Here is a 19,497-nt window from a genome sequence, read left to right on the forward strand (position 1 = left end):
TTTGGAGGTAGGTGAGCACTTTGGTGATAGTGAACACAATTCGGTTACATTTACTTTAGCGATGGACAAGGATAGGTATATACCGCAGGGCAAGAGTTATAGCTGGGGGAAAGGAAACTATGATGCGATTAGGCGAGATTTAGGATGCATAGGATGGGGAAGCAAACTGCAGGGGATGGGCACAATTGAAATGTGGAGCTTGTTCAAGGAACAGCTACTACGTGTCCTTGATAAGTATGTACCTGTCAGGCAGGGAGGAAGTGGTCGAGCGAGGGAACCATGGTTTACTAAAGAAGTTGAATCTCTTGTGAAGAGGAAGAAGGAGATTCATGCAAAGATGAGACGTGAAGGCTCAGTTAGGGCGCTTGAGAGTTAGAAGTTAGCCAGAAAGGACCTAAAGAGAGAGCAAAGAAGAGCCAGGAGGGGACATGAGAAGTCCTTGGCAGGTAGGATCAAGGAAAACCCGAAAGCTTTCTATAGGTATTTCAGGAATAAAAGAATGACGAGGGTAAGATTAGGGCCAGTCAAGGACAGTAGTGGGAAGTTGTGTGTGGAGTCCGAAGAGATAGGAGAGGTGCTAAATGAATATTTTTCATCAGTATTCACACAGGAAAAAGACAATGTTGACGAGGAGAATACTGAGATACAGGCTATTAGACGAGACGGGATTGAGGTTCATAAGGAGGAGGTGTTAGCAATTCTGGAAAGTGTGAAAATAGATAAGTCCCCCGGATGGGATTTATCCTAGGATTCTCTGGGAGGCTAGGGAGGAGATTGCAGAGCCTTTGGCTTTGATCTTTATGTTGTCATTGTCTATAGGAATAGTGCCAGAAGACTGGAGGATAGCAAATGTTGTCCCCTTGTTCAAGAAGGGGAGCAGAGACAACTCTGGTAATTATAGACCAGTGAGCCTTACTTCTGTTGTGGGCAAAGTTTTGGAAAGGATTATAAGAGATAGGATTTATAATCATCTAGAAAGGAATAATTTGATTAGGGATAGTCAACACGGTTTTGTGAAGGGTAGGTCGTGCCTCACAAACCTCATTGGTCACCTTCTCAAAGAACTCAGAGGTGAATGAGGGTAAAGCAGTTGGTGTGGTGTATATGGATTTCAGTAAAGCGTTTGATAAGGTTCCCCATGGTAAGCTATTGCAGAAAATACGGACACATGGTATTGAGGTTGATTTAGCGGTTTGGATCAGAAATTGGCTAGCTGTAAGAAGACAGAGGGTGGTGGTTGATGGGAAATGTTCATCCTGGAGTTCAGTTACTAGTGGTGTACCACAACGATCTGTTTTGGGGCCACTGCTGTTTGTCATTTTTATAAATGACCTGGATGAGGGCGTAGAAGGATGGGTTAATAAATTTGCGGATGACACTAAAGTCGGTGGAGTTGTGGACAGTGCAGAAGGATGTGGCAGGTTACAGAAGGACATAGATAAGCTGCAGAGCTGGGCTGAGAGGTGGTAAATGGAGTTTAATGCGGAAAAGTGTGAGGTGATTCACTTTGGAAGGAGTAACAGGAATACAGAGTACTGGGCTAATGGTAAGATACTTGGTAGTGTGGATGAGCAGAGAGATCTCGGTGTCCATGTGCATAGATCCCTGAAAGTTGGCAGAGGGATTGAGTTTCGGAGCCATGAGGTCATGTTGCAGCTTTACAAAACTCTGGTGCGGCCGCACTTGGAGTATTGTGTACAGTTCTGGTCGCCGCATTATAGGAAGGACGTGGAAGCATTGGAAAGGGTGCAGAGGAGATTTACCAGGATGTTGCCTGGTATGGTTGGAAGGTCTTATGAGGAAAGGCTGAGGGGCTTGAGGTTGTTTTCGTTAGAGAGAAGGTTAAGAGGTGACTTAATAGAGGCATACAAGATGTTCAGAGGATTAGATAGGGTGGACAGTGAGAGCCTTTTTCCTCGGATGGTGATGGCTAGCACGAGGGCACATAGCTTTAAATTGAGGGGTGATAGATATAGGACAGTTGTCAGAGATAGGTTCTTCACTCAGAGAGTGGTAAGAGCGTGGAATGCCCTGCCTGCAGCAGTAGTGGACTCGCCAACATTAAGGGCATTTAAATGGTCATTGGATAAACATATGGATGATATTGGAATAGTGTAGGTTAGATTGGCTTTAGATTGGTTTCACAGGTCGGCACAACATCGAGAGCCGAAGGGCCTGTACTGCGCTGTAATGTTCTATGTTCTAACATGTTCAAGGATTTTGAAGAGAAAAGGGGAGGTTGGAGATACAGCGATAGTATGCAAAAACAGTGGGCTCAACCGTTGGTTTATTAGAAAGAATGGTGGTGTCAGCAGATTTAAATGAGAGAGGAACGCCACCTAAAGAGAGGGAACCATCAACAAAATGAGCTATTATGAGGATCAGGAGGGGAAGTCAGATAAAGTTTATTTAATAGTGTCACAAGTAGGCTTACATCAATACTGCAATGAAGTTACTGTGAAAATCCCCTACTCTCCACACTCCGGCGCCTGTTCGGGTACACTGAGTTAGAATTGAGCATGGCCAATGCACCGAACCAGCACATCTTTGGACTGTGGGAGGAAACCGGAGCACGCGGAGGAAACCCACGCAGACACAGGGAGAACGTGCAGACTCCGCACAGACAGAGACCCAAGCTGGGAATCGAACCCAGGTCCCTGGGGCTGTGAGGCAGCAGTGCTAACCACTGTACCATCGTGCCACCCCTGTGCCACAATGTCAGCAATTTAGTGGGAAAAGGGTCGAGGGAGCAGGAGATACATCTCATGGACAAGTTGAGCTTGGAGAGGGTCCTGATGGGAGATAGAATAGAAATTAGGTGAAGATGCGAGTTCAGGGCTAAGTGGGGGGGAGCTTTAAGGGACATTTGACCTTGTTGGCTAGTAGAAGGGAGGAAAGTGGCAGAGGCAGCTGATCAAATGGTAACAATTCTAGTGACAAAAAAAATTCATGAGCTTCTCATACTTCTCATTAGAAACAATTAACTTTAAAAACAATGGTAATTCCCTTCACCAGCCTAAGATTTTGCATTAATTTTTCTTTCAGCTGTATGACCCTGGCCACCTGTGGTCAAATGCATTCCACAGCTAATATCCATAACAGTAACAGACTTAATGTAGATGTTGCTGAGCTAAACAACTCTAACAGCAAGCTTACTATTGATTCTGTCACTGTAGCTGTACAGAATCAACTGGGGCGAATGAATGCTCCACGTCAAAAATAACCTGACGTTACCCGTTGTCAGAAACCACAAGGAGCATTTAGGTACAAAAATGTTTCCAAATGTAAAGTGTCTCCCTGTTAAATTCACTGCCAGTTAATTGTTTTATATGTAATAAATATGATGGCCCTCTTTTTTAAAAATTAAGATAGTTTACTTTTCCAGCTGTCACAAGACAGGTAAACTGTGAGTGGTTTTGTAAACTAAGTTATAGGACTGTTTCTATTGAATTATAGATCTTCCTCTCTGGCAGCAAATAATAATTTCTCCAGAAAATATACACATCTTCAGTGAATCATGCAATCTAATAATTGGTTCCAATCTTTTCTTTAAAGGTGCAGTTCTTATCCCTGGAGCTTTCATTGGCCAAATTGTTGGTGGGCTCATCATTTCCAAGTTGAAGCTCCAATGTCGAAATGTGATGAAAATGGCTGTAGTCACATGTATTGTATCACTATTTTGTGCCTTTGTTTTCATTTTTGCTCGTTGCTCAAATCAGCCATTTGCTGGAGTCACCCAGGACTATAATCTGTAAGTAAAAATCAAATGACATTAATTTTGTCTTATTGTTATCTGAAATACTTTGTGTATCACCTGTGTGATTTTTTACTCCATCCTTGAAGTGTTCGACTTTCTCTGGTTTTGCACAAAGAGTCAGTTGAGAAACATAATTGGGAAGTAATAATTAAATCAGGAGAGACTGATTTTGAAGAAAGATAGGATGGGGTGGGGGAAGACAGGAAGATGGGGATTGCTAATTGGATAGTCCTTAAACCAGGGCATGGGGTTTGAGAGGCATGATTAAACCATGCCCATTGATTGCAATGCAGGCAGCATCCCAACTTTCAGCTGCCTGGACATTTGAATGAGCTCTTATTCCAATTAGCACTAGCTGTGTTGTTCACTTGCTGGATAAATCGAGCTGCTAGCATCACTTTAAAACTGGCCTGCACTGGTTAAAGCGGGCATGCAAATGTGAAAGGGAGGTGCACTGTGTCTGGAGCAGGTGCTAGAAGTCAGTGTCGAAGAGAATCTGAACTGGGAAAGAGTGAAGGACAGCACAACTGTGCCGTGCACTGGCTCCAAGCCTTTCAGACGCTGGACTGCAAGTCTTGGTGGAGGAGATGCAAAGGAGAAAAGATGTCCTGTATTAGCAGGGGAAAGAAGGTCCATTGTCAAAAGACAGGGGGACCAGATAGCTGTGGATCTCAATGCCTTTTAAACCCTGGATGCAGTGCTTCAGGAAAATCAATGGTTTACATGAGTGGTCTATATTAGTGAATGCATCTTCAAATACAGTAATTCCTTACTTAGGGTTGATTCTGTAAACACTGTTTCATTATAATGTTGATGATACAAAAAGGAACATATATTCTTTTAACATTGAGACAATTGATAAAGCATCATTTGCAAGTGGGTTTTAATTGTACTGATGAAGTCAACCTCACTTTATTGAATTTAGGGATCACAGAGTTTAAAGCGAAGCATTTAAATAATAAATTACCATCAGTGACGAACTGATTCTATAATGTTTATTTATTCAGTCTGTATGTAAGGAAAATTAACTTTCTCCAAACTTGGAGACCTGACAGGTATAAACACAGGCAGCAAGTCCAACAATAAAACTCATAGAATCACAGAATCCCTACAATACAGAAAGAAGCCATTCAGCCCACCAAACCTGCAATGGCAACAATCCCACCCAGGCCCTATCCCCTTAACCCCACATATTTACCCTACTAATCCCCCTGACGTTAAGGGGCAATTTAACATATCCAGTTAACCTTACCTGCACATCTTTGGACTGTGGGAGGAAACCAGAGCACTCAGAGGAAACCAACGCAGACACGGAGAACATGCAGACTCCACACAGTCACCCAAGCTGAGACTCAAACCCGGAGGCAACAGTGCTAAGCACTCATTCAAACTGACAACAGCCTAATAACAACTTTAACTCAGTTTTCCTCACTAATTGTTCCAGACGCTTCAGCAGTTTGTCCTTGTGAATCATTCATGCTGTTGCTTCTGTCTCTCTCTCTCTCTCTTGTTTTCCTTGCTCCTTCCATCCCTCTCTCAGTCGCAGTGTTCCAGTGAAGCCAACGCAAACTAGAGAAACAGCACCTCATCTTCTGAATCGGTTCTTTACAACCTTCTGTAACATTCTTAACGTTGAGTTCAACAACTTCAAATCATGAACTTTGTACTCCATCTTAACCCCCTATTTTAATCCAATTTTTTTTCCAAACTCCCTCCCCCCCCCAAAACCCTCCCCATCCTAATACCCTCATTCTCCATCAACTCCATGTTAATGATGCTATTCTTACTGTTAGTTTGTTCAATGGTGAAACCCCTGTGAATAATTTAAATTTAATTTATTTTTCATTTCTTATATTATCCAAAAAATACCGAAAGGGACCTGACTACAGTTTATGCATTAGTTGTAGAGGGGAAATCTAATTCGCTTAACTGTTTCCTTTAAACTGGTACTTTTCAAAATGCAACAAGAATGTTTGCTGAAATTCTCTGGTCCTCCTCACGGTGTTTTTCTCAGCGGCGTGTCACTGGCTGGTGGCGGGATCTTCTTGTTCCTGCCTCTGTTATAAGGATGTCCCATTGATTCCACTCCATATCACCAGGAAACATGTGGCGGGGGTGCGCCATCGGTGGGACCAGAAGATCCCGCCGGTGTGAAAAGCCAGAAGAAGGTGCCCGTTAAGTGTATCATATCCTTACAAATGAAGCAATAACCGCACACACTGCTCAGTGCAACATTTTATCATCTCCCATCTACCAACAATTGTATTATTAATCAGGCCTCATGTCTAGCATTCATATGCTTAAATCCTCCATCCAGGAAACTTGACCTGTCCTTGAATGTTGTGCAAACAAAACTCGTATATCATGGTCAACCGAATAGTCTACTTCCCATATGTTGAAGTGGAGACCCTAGAATATGTTGAGCATTTTCCATTTCCTGGCAGCTACCTCTCTCAAAAGGCCACCATTGAGGAGATCCAACGTTGGATCAGTTCCATCAGTTCAACCTTCTATAAACTATAGCAGCGAGTGTTTGACAACAAAGACCTCTGCAGGTCCACCAAAGTACTCATGTACAGAGCAGTTGCTGTCACCACGACCCTATACTGCAGTGAGACCTGGTCCGTGGATCAATGCGAGAGAAGTTCCATCAGGAATTGTTCTACACATCCTCCAGATTAATTGGGAGAGCCATCAGCCAAACACTAGTTTCAGGTCCACAAACATTCAGTCAAAACTCCTGCAAGATCAACTTCAATGAACTAGCCACTGTGTTGGAATGGCCAAACACTATTTCCTCAGCCAGGTCCTCTTATCTCAACTCTCAAATGGCCAGTGTTCCAGGGGCAGACAAAGAAAATACTTCAAAGATACCCTGGTGCTCTCATTAACTCGACTGACTGAGAGAAGCTTACCGTCAGTTGTTCAGAGTGGCAACAAATTGTCCGTCAAGTTGCAACACAATTTGAGTCCCAATGCTTTCATGATGAGGCAGAACTATGTTAACTTTATTTATTTGCTTTGTAAATTGTATAGTAGATTGTACATTAAAGTGTGCAAAAAAAAACAGAAGCAGGGCGGCACAGTGGTCAGGGTGGCACGGTGGCACAGTGGTTAGCACTGCTGCCTCACAGCACCAGGGACCTGAGTTCAATTCTGACCTCGGGTCACTGTCTGCGTAGGTTTCCTCCAGGTGCTCTGCTTTCCTCCCACAGTCCGAAGATGTGCAGGTTAGATTGATTGACCATGCTAAATTGCCCCTTAGTGTCAGGGGGACTAGCGAGGATAAACACGTGGCGTTATGGGGTAGGGCCTGGGTGGGATTGTTGTCAGTGCAGGTTCAATGGGCCGAATGGTCTCCTTCTGCACTGTAGGAATTCTATGATTCTATGAACGGCAGTGGAGAAGGAAATAATAGGAAGCAAATCCTCCACTCAAGCACAAGCGAGCTGCAGCCAGGGCAAGGGTCAAGGATAGTGCCTGTTTGCCAAAAGTGAGGTCTCATAGCTTTGACATTGTGAAGGACTCACATGAGAACTTCAGTGAGCAAAAGCAGGTTGATGAAGATGCACAACAAAATGCTTGGTGCTTTGAAAAGTCTGATAAAATGCTAATAGTCAATGTCAAGGAGCAAAGAGAATTCCAGCACCAACTTGGCATAGGGATTGGAAACCATCCTTTCTAACATGGAACTGGTGGGCAACTCCATCAACACAAGTGGCAATCTTGAACACAATCATGAAGCAGCATCTGATTGCCAAGGAAGACCTTGTGGCGCCATGGTAGTGTCCCTACCGCTGGATTAGAAGCTCTTAGTTTGAATCCAACACCAGGACTTGATGGCCCTGGAAGGGGCATTCACTGTGGTTCAGTGGGCTGGTAATCAGCTCAGAAATCCTTCCACTACTTCCCCCACAATTCTCCAAAGAATAATATACAGCATGGGTTTGAAGGTACACGAACAACTTCTGATGGCCAATGTGTCAGTTTCCAATGCAGTACAAGCAGCTTCCACCAAATGTCTGAGTGCTACAGTGGGTGTTCACATTGCTGAAGAACATGCAAGGTTTCACAGTAGTTTAGCAATCTGTCCTCCAGCAGAGTACTAGCTGTGTTAAAGCAGGCAGTCCAGGGAAGTGGCTGTAGCACTTTGGACCACTAACGTGAGGTCCAGTGTCAGGAAGATAGCGTTTGTCCTGCCACTTGTGCCACTCCAAAAGTGCTCTTGTTGCCGAACAACCAGCCAAACAAGACTGCTGTGCTCATGCCAAGATGGTACAATTGGCAGACAAGGCTTCTAGGCTCAGAGCTGCTCAAGGTCATCCTCCAAGACTATCAGCAGTCCCCCTTACTGAAAGTCAGCAGACTTTCACCAGCTTTGCTACAAATATTGTGGTAGCATTGCACAGGAGCGCTAGTGCAAACACCAGACATATGGAAGACAGGCGCTAATGTACAAAAGTGATCATTGACTACTCCATCACTTGGAGCTTGGCTCTCACTGCATGTATGCTGCACATGAGTGCGTGCTTGCACACAAGAGTGATAAGCCATGTTGTCAGCAGATAGCCTTTATCACCCAATAGTCATATTTAATTTGTCGTGGTGGCTAAAAAGCTGGCACAATAGATTGTCACAGAATGCAGGCATCATGACTACTGCCAGAATACCAGGCATTGGCCTTCATGATTCACTGCCTCTGGTCATTCACCCTTTGGAAATTGAGAGAGTGGAATTGCTCCCTGAACACCCTGGGGTGGATGGCCTCCTGCGGAGAAACTTTCTCTTTTCACCATCAAAAATCTGTCTGCCCCCGATCAGCCTATCTCAAACTTCCCTGGTATAGAAATCTCTTTGCGACACCTGAATGGCTAGGCTGAGGGTACACCTGACATTGGGCCTCCAATCTCAGTTAAATGTGGACAGCTGCTGAGTGTGCAAAGGCAGCGTGCCAGTCAATGAGTTTTGAATTTCAATCCCACCATCCAGTCGCTGCTTTTAGGAGCAACCCGATTTTGGACAGGGGACCTCAAATAGGCTTTTTTTTATCCTTATCTCCACATGGGCAAGGTTTAATGCTTGCTTGGATAGGCTCTCTTGGCCTCATACAGTAAAATGTGCATTCAGCAGCAAGAAGGAGCCCCCACCAGGTGGTATTTAAAGAAATCTCCAATTACTTGCATGCCAGTTGCCAGTTCATTTTTTCTGGCCATTGCGACAATTCTGCAAGTGTTTGGGGCTTTGGAAAGTTGTTGAACTTTGCAAAGATCTACAGGGATTGGTGTGGCAAATTTTTGCTGACTCCAAGCATTCTGCACAAAACAGTCTCACAGACATGCCTGCGCTTGTTGGCATTTCCCTTGGAATGAAGCGAGATTTGGAGAATGAACAGAGACCAGGCAAAGAACGGCAGCTGTTGGAAGAAGGAAGAGGGGCAGAACAGTAAGATGCAGGGTGACTCAATAATCCGGGAGGACACTGTGATCAAAGCACCAATGAAAATAATACTGAGATATGTAAATAAATAAACAAATATTATGGAAGGTGCAGCTGGCATGGAAGACTGCTGCAGATTAATTACCCTGTAATTTATTATATACCAATATGGCATTCAGTATACTTACAACAATGGACATTTCTTTGTCACATTTCACGCTGACAGTCTCTTATTTCTTTTTCCATTCTGAATCTCTGTTTGTTCCCCAAAACTTTCTGTCTTTGTACCCCCAAACTTATCGGTCTCACAATGTAAGTTCCTCCAGTCCTTGTCTTTCTCTGTAGTCCCAGTATCTGCCTACTTCTGTCCCTTGTCCAGTTCCTTTGTTCCACAACCTCTCTTGCTACGTCAGTCCCCCAATCTCAGCTTTCCTGTTCTTCAATCTCTCTATCATCTATTTGCCTTTCTGTGTCCCCATTGTGTCATTTTTCTGACTCATGGTAATGATTGACTTTCACTGACCCGTAGCCCACAATCTGTTTTCAGCTGGGTACTGGCCAAGTTATCACACAGCTTGAAAAAGGGAGGTTGTGGGGACTGCTGGTGATGGTGACAAACAGCCTGACAACAAATTGCAGATCAGCCAAACAGTGGTGCACGAGGTGATGGTGCGAATACTTTAATCAAAGAGGGTACCAGACAAGTGGTCCAATTGTGGCATATGGGTCAGTGGACTGGTTTTGGCACAACAGAGATGTTCAGAATCAACAAAAAAAGCAGCAGAATAGAGGAATTAAATCTGAAGGGAGGGGAAAGAAAAAACAAGAATATAATGCTTAAAAGTGCATGTAAAGTGAATGAAGAATGTAACAGTTAAACAACCTCGCTGGCTATTACTGGAAAAACTGAAAAGAGCTGCAACTCTCCAAAAACCCGACAGGGTCATCTAGTGGCCATTGTTAGAACTGCACACACACTTTAAGAGACGTTTTTAAGCTTATACTCGCTATGAAATAGCAGCTAGTGTGTGACACCAGCCATGTGATAGAAACTGTCATGTCATTAACATTGAAAACAATTATTAGTGTCATGTACAGGCATGACGGGTATTGCAGTCAATTTAAGTATCATAACAGGCTATTAATCATAAGACCATAAAGTAATTAAGGCACAGAAGGAGGCTATTCAGCCTGTTGAGTCTATGCTAGCTCTCAGTAGGGAAATCCAAGCTGGACCATTTCCCTGCTCCATCTCTGTAGCCCTGTAACTTTATTTCCCTCAAGTGCCCATTCAATTTTCCTTTGAAATCATCAATCGTCTCTGATTCCACCACCCTCATAAACAGCAAGCTCCAGACATTACCACTCTCTGTGTAAAAGGTTGTTCCTCACACACTCTCTGTATCTGTGTCCCCTACTCCTTGTCCCATAACTGAATGGGAACAGCTGTTCACTGTCTACATTAACTAACCTGGCATAATCTTGTGCTGTAATTTTCTTTGTTCTTTGAGAGGTGGGTCCAGGGCATTTTCTCCTTAGTGCTAAAGGATAATTAATTGCAAAGCATCCTGACATAAAAATGAGACCAATGTTGATTGTCATTAAACAGCAGCCTGTAAATCTCAGTAATGTTGATTGTTCATTTTGTGTCTTGCACTTTTAAGTTAATAGCAAAACCAACATCAATAGCATGACAATCACCCAAAGGACTATAATTCTTTGCAAATCATCACTAATGGAACAGAACTTCATCCCCCTGTGTTAAGCTCTGATTTTATACAGACTGGGAGAAACATCATCTAATTTTCTTTCCACATATTGTCCCACAGTAGCAGCACTGAAAAGAAATTCGATTTGTTGGCACCCTGCAATGAAGAGTGTCATTGCATCCGTTCTCACTACAATCCAGTCTGTGGTGTAGATCATGTCCAGTACTTTTCTGCATGCTATGCAGGTTGTACTAATACATCAGTCATTGAGGTAGGTTCGACTAACCTAAAGATAATTTACCAGTATTTCTGATTAGCTAATTCATCAAAGTTAAATTATGTCATTATTGTGCAAATGGTCTGTTGAAAAGTAAAATATTGTGGACAAAACTGTGCAGAAATGTTGATGTCTACTCCTAGGCACTGTGTCCAATAAGCCAATGTGGTGCCTTTTAATGTAGGGTGTTTGATACTAATCAGTCGGTCTTCATAGTCTTAAGTAGGTTAACTATATGTGTTTATTAACTACAACAGCTCTGTCCATATATACAGCAAAGGCTTCATGTTATGAGCTGTTTTCATGTTTTCTTGTGCTCTGTCCAACTCTAGACTGGCCCCCGGGTGCAAATCATGTGTTCTCCTACATTACTGTATAGGCAATACAGTACTCAGTCCCATGTTAACCCTATATGTGTTAGATTCTTATACTACACCTCCCAGAAGATTTTATCCAATAAAGTAGAATAACTTTATCCAAAGTTATTCTACTTCAGGCAGTTTGATTTTGATTTGATTTATTATTGTCACATATATTAGCATACAGTGAAAAGTATTGTTTCTTGCGCACTATACAGACAAAGCATACCATTCATAGAGAAGGAAACAAGAGAGTGGAAAATGTAATGTTACAGTCAGAGCTAGGGTGTCGAGAAAGATCAACTTAATGCAAGGTAAGTCCATTCAAAAATATGACAGCAGCAGGGAAGAAGCTGTTCTTGAGTCAGTTGGTACGTGACCTCAGACTTTTGTAAGTTTTTCTCAACGGAAGAAGGTGGAAAAGAGAATGTCCGGGTGCGTGGGGTCCTTAATTATGCTGGCTGCTTTGCCGGGGCGGTGGAAAGTGTGGACAGAGTCCATGAATGGGAGGCTGGTTTGCGTGATGGATTGGGCTACATTCACAACCTTTTGAAGTTCCTTGCAGTCTTGGGAAAGAGCAGGAGCCATACCAAGCTGTGATACAACTAGAAAGAATGCTTTCTATGGTGCATCTGTAAAAGTTGGTGAGAGTCATATCTGGCATACCAAATTTCCTTAGTCTTCTGAGAAAGTAGAGGCATTGGTGGGCTTTCTTAACTATAGTGTCAGCATGGGGGACAGGTTGATTGTTGGTGATCTGGACACCTAAAAACTTGAAGCTCTCGACTCTTTCTACTTCGTCCCCGTTAATGTAGACAGGGGCATGTTCTCCTTTACGCTTCCTGAAGTCGATGACAATCTCCTTTATTTTGTTGACATTGAGGGAGAGATTATTGTTGCCGCACCAGTTCACCAGATTCTCTATCTCATTCCTGTACTCTGTCTCGTCATTGTTTGAGATCCGACCCACTACGGTGGTGTCGTCAGCAAACTTGAAAATCGAATTGGAAGGGAATTTGGCCACACAGTCATAGGCGTATAAGGAGTATGGAGGCCTAATAACTCTTCCATATCTCGCTCACACTTTTGTCGGAGGAATGGTAGGCTCTTTCATTGGAGAGGTTTATTTGGAGGTTGTTCTGACATTAAAGTATCATCCTCAATGTCTCCCCGGTGCACTGTGGGAATGGACAGTCGAGGGATGAGGAGGAGACTCCTCCTGTTTCTCCTGACTGTATCCTCTCGGGTGCTAACCAGGTAGGACTGAGGTTGGTCATCAACCTTCCTGAAGCTAGTACCCTCTCCCTTAATGCCTATAATCTAGATCTTGTCATCCTTTCATAGTTGTGGCAAATGTCTGGTGTGCTACCTTTTGTTCTAGGTGAAAGCTTGTTTCTGCCTGTAGGGATGTCCCAATAATCCTTGCTTACCAACCCTGGTATTAGTTTGCTCAGCAGGATTGGAAGTTGTGTGCGGGGTTTCATGCCAATCAGGTGTTCCGATGGGCCAAATAGTAACAGGGTCGACCTGTATGTTAAAAGTACTGTGCAGAAAGTCCTCAATTATTTTTTATGAAGGGTTTTACAGTGCAAACCTCTCTTTCAGCCTCCCCTTTTGATTATGGGTATCTTGTGGAAGCTGAAAATGATGTGTAATGTAATGAAGTACTCATTTGAAAATTGTGGATCATTATTGGACACAATCTCATCTGGGATGCCACGGTTTGCGGACATCTCTTTCAGTATCTTAATTATTGCTCTGTAGTAGTTGTATACAGTTGTTTCACCTCAACCCATCTGGAAATGTTATCCACTAAAATAAAGGAACAATTTGCTGATAAAGATAAATAAGTCGATGCCCAGCCTCCCCCAGGTCCTGGTAGGGAACTCTGTGAGAATGAGGAATTATTTTTGCTCCTCTCTGTGCTGTACACATCTGACAGTTTGTTCTGGAGTCCTCAATTGCCCTGGAAATGCCTGACCACCAGACAGCAGATTGGACCCGTGCCCTGCACTTGGTGTGATGCCCAGGTGCAATGGTTGAGGAACATGAGAAGAGACTCCCAGAAGTCTTAGAACGGCTACAGGAAACCGGGCTGATGATGAATGAGAAATGTGAGTTCTCCAAAACATCAGTTTGTTTCTTGGGCTCCATTATCAGCAATAAAGGCATCATGATGGACCCACATGAAACTAAAGCTATTAGTGACTTCCCAACTCTATCCTAAATTCCAGACCTCCAGTGATTCTTGGGGATGGTGAAAAGTTGGCAAAAATCTTTACCAAATTTGGCACAGGTCACAGAACCTTTGAGACATCTGCTTAAGAAAGACAAGGCAAGGTGCTGGGACTCACTTCAAGAGCAAGCATTCACTTGCATCAAAGCGATGCTGACCTCCACTGACATTATGGCCCACTACGACCAATCCCTGCCTATCACCATAGCAGTGGATACCTCATCCACAACTTGGAGCAGCTTTATTCCAGGAACAAATGAATAGAAGTCGCCAATGGTGTATTACATTCCCAGAGCACTGTCCGATATGGAGATCCATCCATATTTGTGTGAACGTGATGCAGTTCCATAAAGCCTTTGCCAGGGACGTACATCCCATGCCTTCAGTGGACAAAAGTCTGACTAAACCCTTGAAGAGCACAGCATTTTCAAAGCTGGCCACCAACAGCGACCTTTGGCTCCTTCCCCTTGACGAAGAGTCCAGGCTGCTGACTACATTCATTACCCCCTTTGGCAGATCCTGCTTTAACCACCTGCCATTTGGAATTACTTCCATGGCAGAAATATTTCAACATGTGATATCAGCCATTTTGTAGGGCCCAAGGTCATTTGCCACATGGACAATTATACTGGGTCTCTTGGCTTCTTTGATCTTTGTATCTCAATGTTGCCTACCTGGTGCTTTTCACCAGGAACTTTGTGCCCCCTGCTCTGTCCAAGTATGTACTGGGTATCATCAGCAGTTGGGTCACCAGCCATGGTTCTCCGACCGACAGGACTATAACACTGACTGTGTCCAATTCAAAGTTTGTGAGATGGTCACTAACCAAAATGTCTGCATTCCAAAATAAAAATCATGGATCTTTGATCTCACCCAAGAAGCATGGCTGTGGGTATCCTCTTGATGTGCAGTCTCGACTCCATGAATCATCTTTGGGTCTTCTGCGTTTAGATGTTTTGGCCTTGCACAGTTTGCCAAAGTGTCCAAATCTGTTACATTGAAAGCATTGGCTGAAATTGCTATATATTGCTCTGACCTGTGGGGTGCTTTGCTCCACAGTACTGACATAATCACTGTACTGGCAGGTTAGAGTATTGCGTCCCTTGACTTGGAGTATCCCTGTTTCTGTACTGTTAAACTAACTGCACTGCGCACCATTGTTTACTTTCTCCTCGTAAAATGAACCTCTGCTGCACATGGAGTTCAGACTATCGAACAACATGGATAGCTTTCTTGAAGATTGGATCTTCCTTTGCTTGCAGCATGTCTGAGAATGCACTGCTCCCACAACTGTTCTATCTCTGATAAGTTCCGATTTTCGGTCTCTGTATTCGCAGCCTCCTGTCATTGTACAGATCATTAGAAAATGAGTCAGCAGATTCTCCTGGCTGCTGGACATGCATATTAAATTTAACCCTTTCTAGGATTTTGTTATATCTGAGGTTAAAATAAACATCAAATGATTTTAGTACTTCTTCAAATTTAGCAGGTGATTTGTTGATTCCTTGTCTAGCAATGATGTTCTCTGCTCGTTTGACAATCGAGTTGTTTCTGGACTTGAATATCTGGGGTCAGTCCAAGGTATATTGGAATTGGGTGGTGCTTTAACTTGTAGCCATTCATTTGGATGTTGAGCTCTTTGTTGGCTTTTGCATTGTGAAGATGGAATAAGCTGGATACTGTTTTTGCAGGGCTTGGCTTGAGTCAGCATGTGTTGCAGTATTGTTAAAGTTTTGACAAGCCCTCATTTAAGGTCCAGTCCAAGGTGTCAAAGTCGAGGGTTTGAGTTGCGAGGCAGATGTCATCAGCATATATGAATTTTCAGGAGGTAGCTTTTGGAAGATTGTTTGTGCACAAGTAGCACAGGGTTGGAGCCAGTACTGAGCCTTGAGGGAGTCCATTTATTTGTCTTTTCCATGTGCTTTTTGCCTGTCCAAGATGAATTCTGAACCTTCGATTGTTCAACACTGTTTTGATGCTTTTAGTCACCTGGGGAGGAGGGCCCATGACAGCTTCAGGAGGGGGTCAATGTGTCAAATGGTGTCGTAGGCAGCTGTGTGATCAAGGAACACAGCACCTGTCTTCAGGTTTTTCTGAAAGCTGTTTTCAATATAAGTGGTGAGGGCCAATACCTGTTCCCCTGTGCTGCCATCCTTGCAGAAATCAGCTGGGTCAACAGTAAGGATTTCTACGATTAGTGATATGCGCTGAAGGATGAGACATTCAAGGATTATGTATGGGCTGACAGGAGAGAGATTGGACGGTAGCTAACTGGGGTCTTTACCGGGTTTTGGTATGGAGATGACTTTTGCTATCTGCCCTTTCTTTGGAATGGTGTTGGAATTTATGACCAACGTGTATAACTAGATCAGCCAGGCAAGAGCTTGGGGCCTCAGGTGTTTCATAAATTCTGGCACAACATTATCATATTCTGCTGCCTTGCCACACTTAAAGTCCCATATGACCTTCCGTAGGAGGACAGGGCTGATGTCTTCTTTGTATTGCTGGTGGTGTCATCTTAGTTCACCCTGGATGTTACTTTTGGTGTTTTTGTCCACGGGTGCCTTGACTATGGCAAGCAGATGGCTGAAACATAGAACATAGAACATTACAGCGCAGTACAGGCCCTTTGGCCCTCGATGTTGCGCCGACCTGTGAAACCAATCTAAAGCCCATCTAACCTACACTATTCCAATATCATCCATAGGTTTATCCAATGACCATTTAAGTGCCCTTAATGTTAGGAGTAACTGAGGGGAGATTTTGAGTAGGTGGCTTTTGGATTGCTCCAAGATGACAAACAAGATTACAACTCTGTTGTACTTAAACCAGACAAACTGCAGTGATTCTAGAATATGGTTCTCCACCACCTTCTTGAGGACAATTAGGGTTGGACAATAAATGCTGGCTTTATGAGCACCACTCATATCTCATGAAACAATAATAAGAAAAGGAAAATACATGCCATCAGACTTTAATGCAATAGAAATTATGATTTAAGAGGTGTGTCTTTGTTGATAAGTGCATCATGTCTTGTGGTGCTCGGTTGTACAGACTAGAGGAGTTGGTGATTTTGACTGAGACAGCTAAAACAACCTCTCAGCTCTGCAGATGCATCACTGAACTAGGGAGAGAAAAATCAGCCAATGATCACCACTCCTGATTTTTATCTATGAACTCCCACTGAAAGTACAAGTGATGGATTGCAAGTTAGAAACAGAGTTTGAAATAAAAGCTGAAAATACTGGAAATACTCAGTAGGCTAGGTAGCATATGTAGGGAGAGAATCAAAATAACTGATTTAGATCAATAGCCTTTCAACAAAAGGTAAAGGTGATTAGCCTGAAATGTCTGCTGCATATTTCCAGCATTTTCCGGTTTTATTTCAGATTTCCAGCATCTGCAGTATTTTGCTTTTGTGGAAATGGGATTAGACTTCCTTGTGATGCTTTGGCTTGCCAGTGCGCACACATGATTAAGGACAATTGAATGAGGTCATATTCCAGCTAGAGTGACTATATTGAAAAGAAAAAGGGGGAAGCATGGCAGTGAAGAGAGTCGGTGAGATCTGGATCAATACAGTACGCCATGTTGGTAAAATCAGGTGATCAGGCAGTCATCCTCTTCTATTTAGACTAATTCTTCCCCTAATCTCAATATTAGCTTCACTTTGTAGTTCTTATGAGAGAGGACACTTGCAAAACTGGATATTTTTTCACTGCAATTGCAGTACATGAAAGGACATCATTGCAATGAAAGGACATCAAAGATGACAATAGGGGGAAAACATGGCACATCTGAAGTTGGAAAATTACAAAGATTTGAAGAGAAAGTAAAATTAAAAAACGAAAAGACCAACCAAGACATCAGAAAGTTTACAACCCTTAATGGCAATACGAACTGAAAGACCAGGAACAAGAGAACACTGAATCTGGCATTGGTACCGGTGGAAGATATGGATTTTATAATATATGTTGGAACAGAATCATTAGGCCAGAGGATTTTTTCTATGGGCTCTGGTAACTTTCAATATGATATAATTTATTTCAATATGCAAAAAGTAGGAAGTTGTAAAATACAGCCCATGAAACAAAAGATTCTGGGAATCTGAAATTGGGACAGAAAATACTGGAAGTACTCAGAAGGGCAGGCAACAGCATCTATGGGAAGAGAATCAGAGTTACCATTTCAGATTAATAACCTTGCATCAGATGATGAAGCTATTGACCTGAAATGTTAATTCTGTTATGTTGTGGCTGTTATGGCGCGTCAAGAGATTTCTGAATTTGTTGTTAATAAATATCTTTTGTTCCTAAGAATATTGTACAGGAGGTTTGCAGCTCTGGGCTGCCCTGAAGCAGAGCTCCAGTCTTTACATGCTTACTACATGGCTGTGAGAAGATTCTCCCAAAGAGAGGACTCCATCCTCTTGAGTTGATCGCTCACTCTCAGATTCCATTGATTGCTCAAGTCAGGTGACTCTCTTCTGCTGTGCTGTGCTGTCTTAAAGAGATAGACACCACATACACGACAGTTTCTGTCTCCACAGATGCTGTCTGACCTGCTAAGCATTTCCAGCATTTTCTCTTTCCATTATAATGCAGCCTATTGATGTTTTCAAGAGCTTTATTTTCGATCCAGGTTCGGGAACCCAATGAGTCACTAGCGCAACACTATACTGAAATGTAGATCCTTTCATTGGGCCTTAAGTTTCATACCCAATTATATTATATTCATAGCCCATGAACAAGCTTTTTAAGGAGCTTAACTGGCAGTTCTTATTTATTATTTTATGGGATTTGGGTGTCACTGACAAGGTAAAGGCCAGCATTTCTTAAAAGAATCCCTCTAGTGCAGAAGGAGGCCACTTGGCCCATCGAGCCTGCACCAACAACAATCCCACCTAGGCCCCGTGCCCATAATTCCACATCTTAATCCAGTACACAATGTTGAGAACAACCCTGTTTTATGAGGGCCCATATTATTATGGAGAGCAAGAGTGGTCGTTCCCACTCCTGTTCATAAGTTATTATTACAAGAGTTACAATATGCCCATCCTTGAATGACAAAGATGAAGATGCTCACATGCAGTTATGTGTGGTGGCCTGGGATAGATACCCACATTGAGAATCTAGTCAAACAATGTGACCAATGTCAAATGCAAAATCTGCCACCTGCGCCCCTAATGCACTCTTGAGAATTGCCAGGTCGACCATGGGTGTAACTACATGTCTGTTTTGCAGGCTCATTTGTGGGCACCATGATCCTGTTCATAAAAGATGCGCACTCCAAATGGTTGGACATATGCAAAATGAAGGCCATGACCTCATCAGCAAAGGTCAAGAAATTGTGACAGAAATTTGTCACCAACTGGTTGCTTGAGGTGTTAGTGTCTGATAACGGGACTGCTTTCACTAGTGAAGAGTTCCACCATTTCATGAGAACCAACAGTGCTCAACATATTCGAACTGCACCCTACCATCCTGCCAAACTCAGTATCATATAAAATAGTTGCCCAAGGAAAAAGGGTAAAGAAACACCGGAACCATATGAGAAGGAGAGCATCACACTCCCGACCACTGGAGCAGTCTGCCCCAGTATACCTGTCAGTGATATTGCTCCAGATGAAAGAAATACAGCAGCAAGCTACCCCGAGGAAGAACCAAGTTCCAGTGGGAACCAGAGAAGTTATTTGCACTGAAGCACCTTCGCAAGTCGGGAGT

The 19,497-nt window shown here is 43.1% G+C and overlaps 1 protein-coding gene across 1 annotated transcript in view; it reads left to right on the plus strand.

Moving 5' to 3' along the window:
• LOC144494992 (solute carrier organic anion transporter family member 4C1-like) overlaps window positions 1-19,497 on the plus strand; it is a 130,412-nt gene that overhangs the window by 90,508 nt on the left and 20,407 nt on the right. Inside the window, exons 8-9 of the mRNA XM_078214720.1 lie at window positions 3,556-3,751; window positions 11,023-11,173. Of these exons, the coding sequence (XP_078070846.1) occupies window positions 3,556-3,751; window positions 11,023-11,173 (347 nt within the window). The remainder of the gene's footprint in view (window positions 1-3,555; window positions 3,752-11,022; window positions 11,174-19,497) is intronic.

This window comes from Mustelus asterias, chromosome 6, assembly GCF_964213995.1.
Source record: "Mustelus asterias chromosome 6, sMusAst1.hap1.1, whole genome shotgun sequence".
Lineage (NCBI taxonomy): Eukaryota > Metazoa > Chordata > Chondrichthyes > Carcharhiniformes > Triakidae > Mustelus > Mustelus asterias.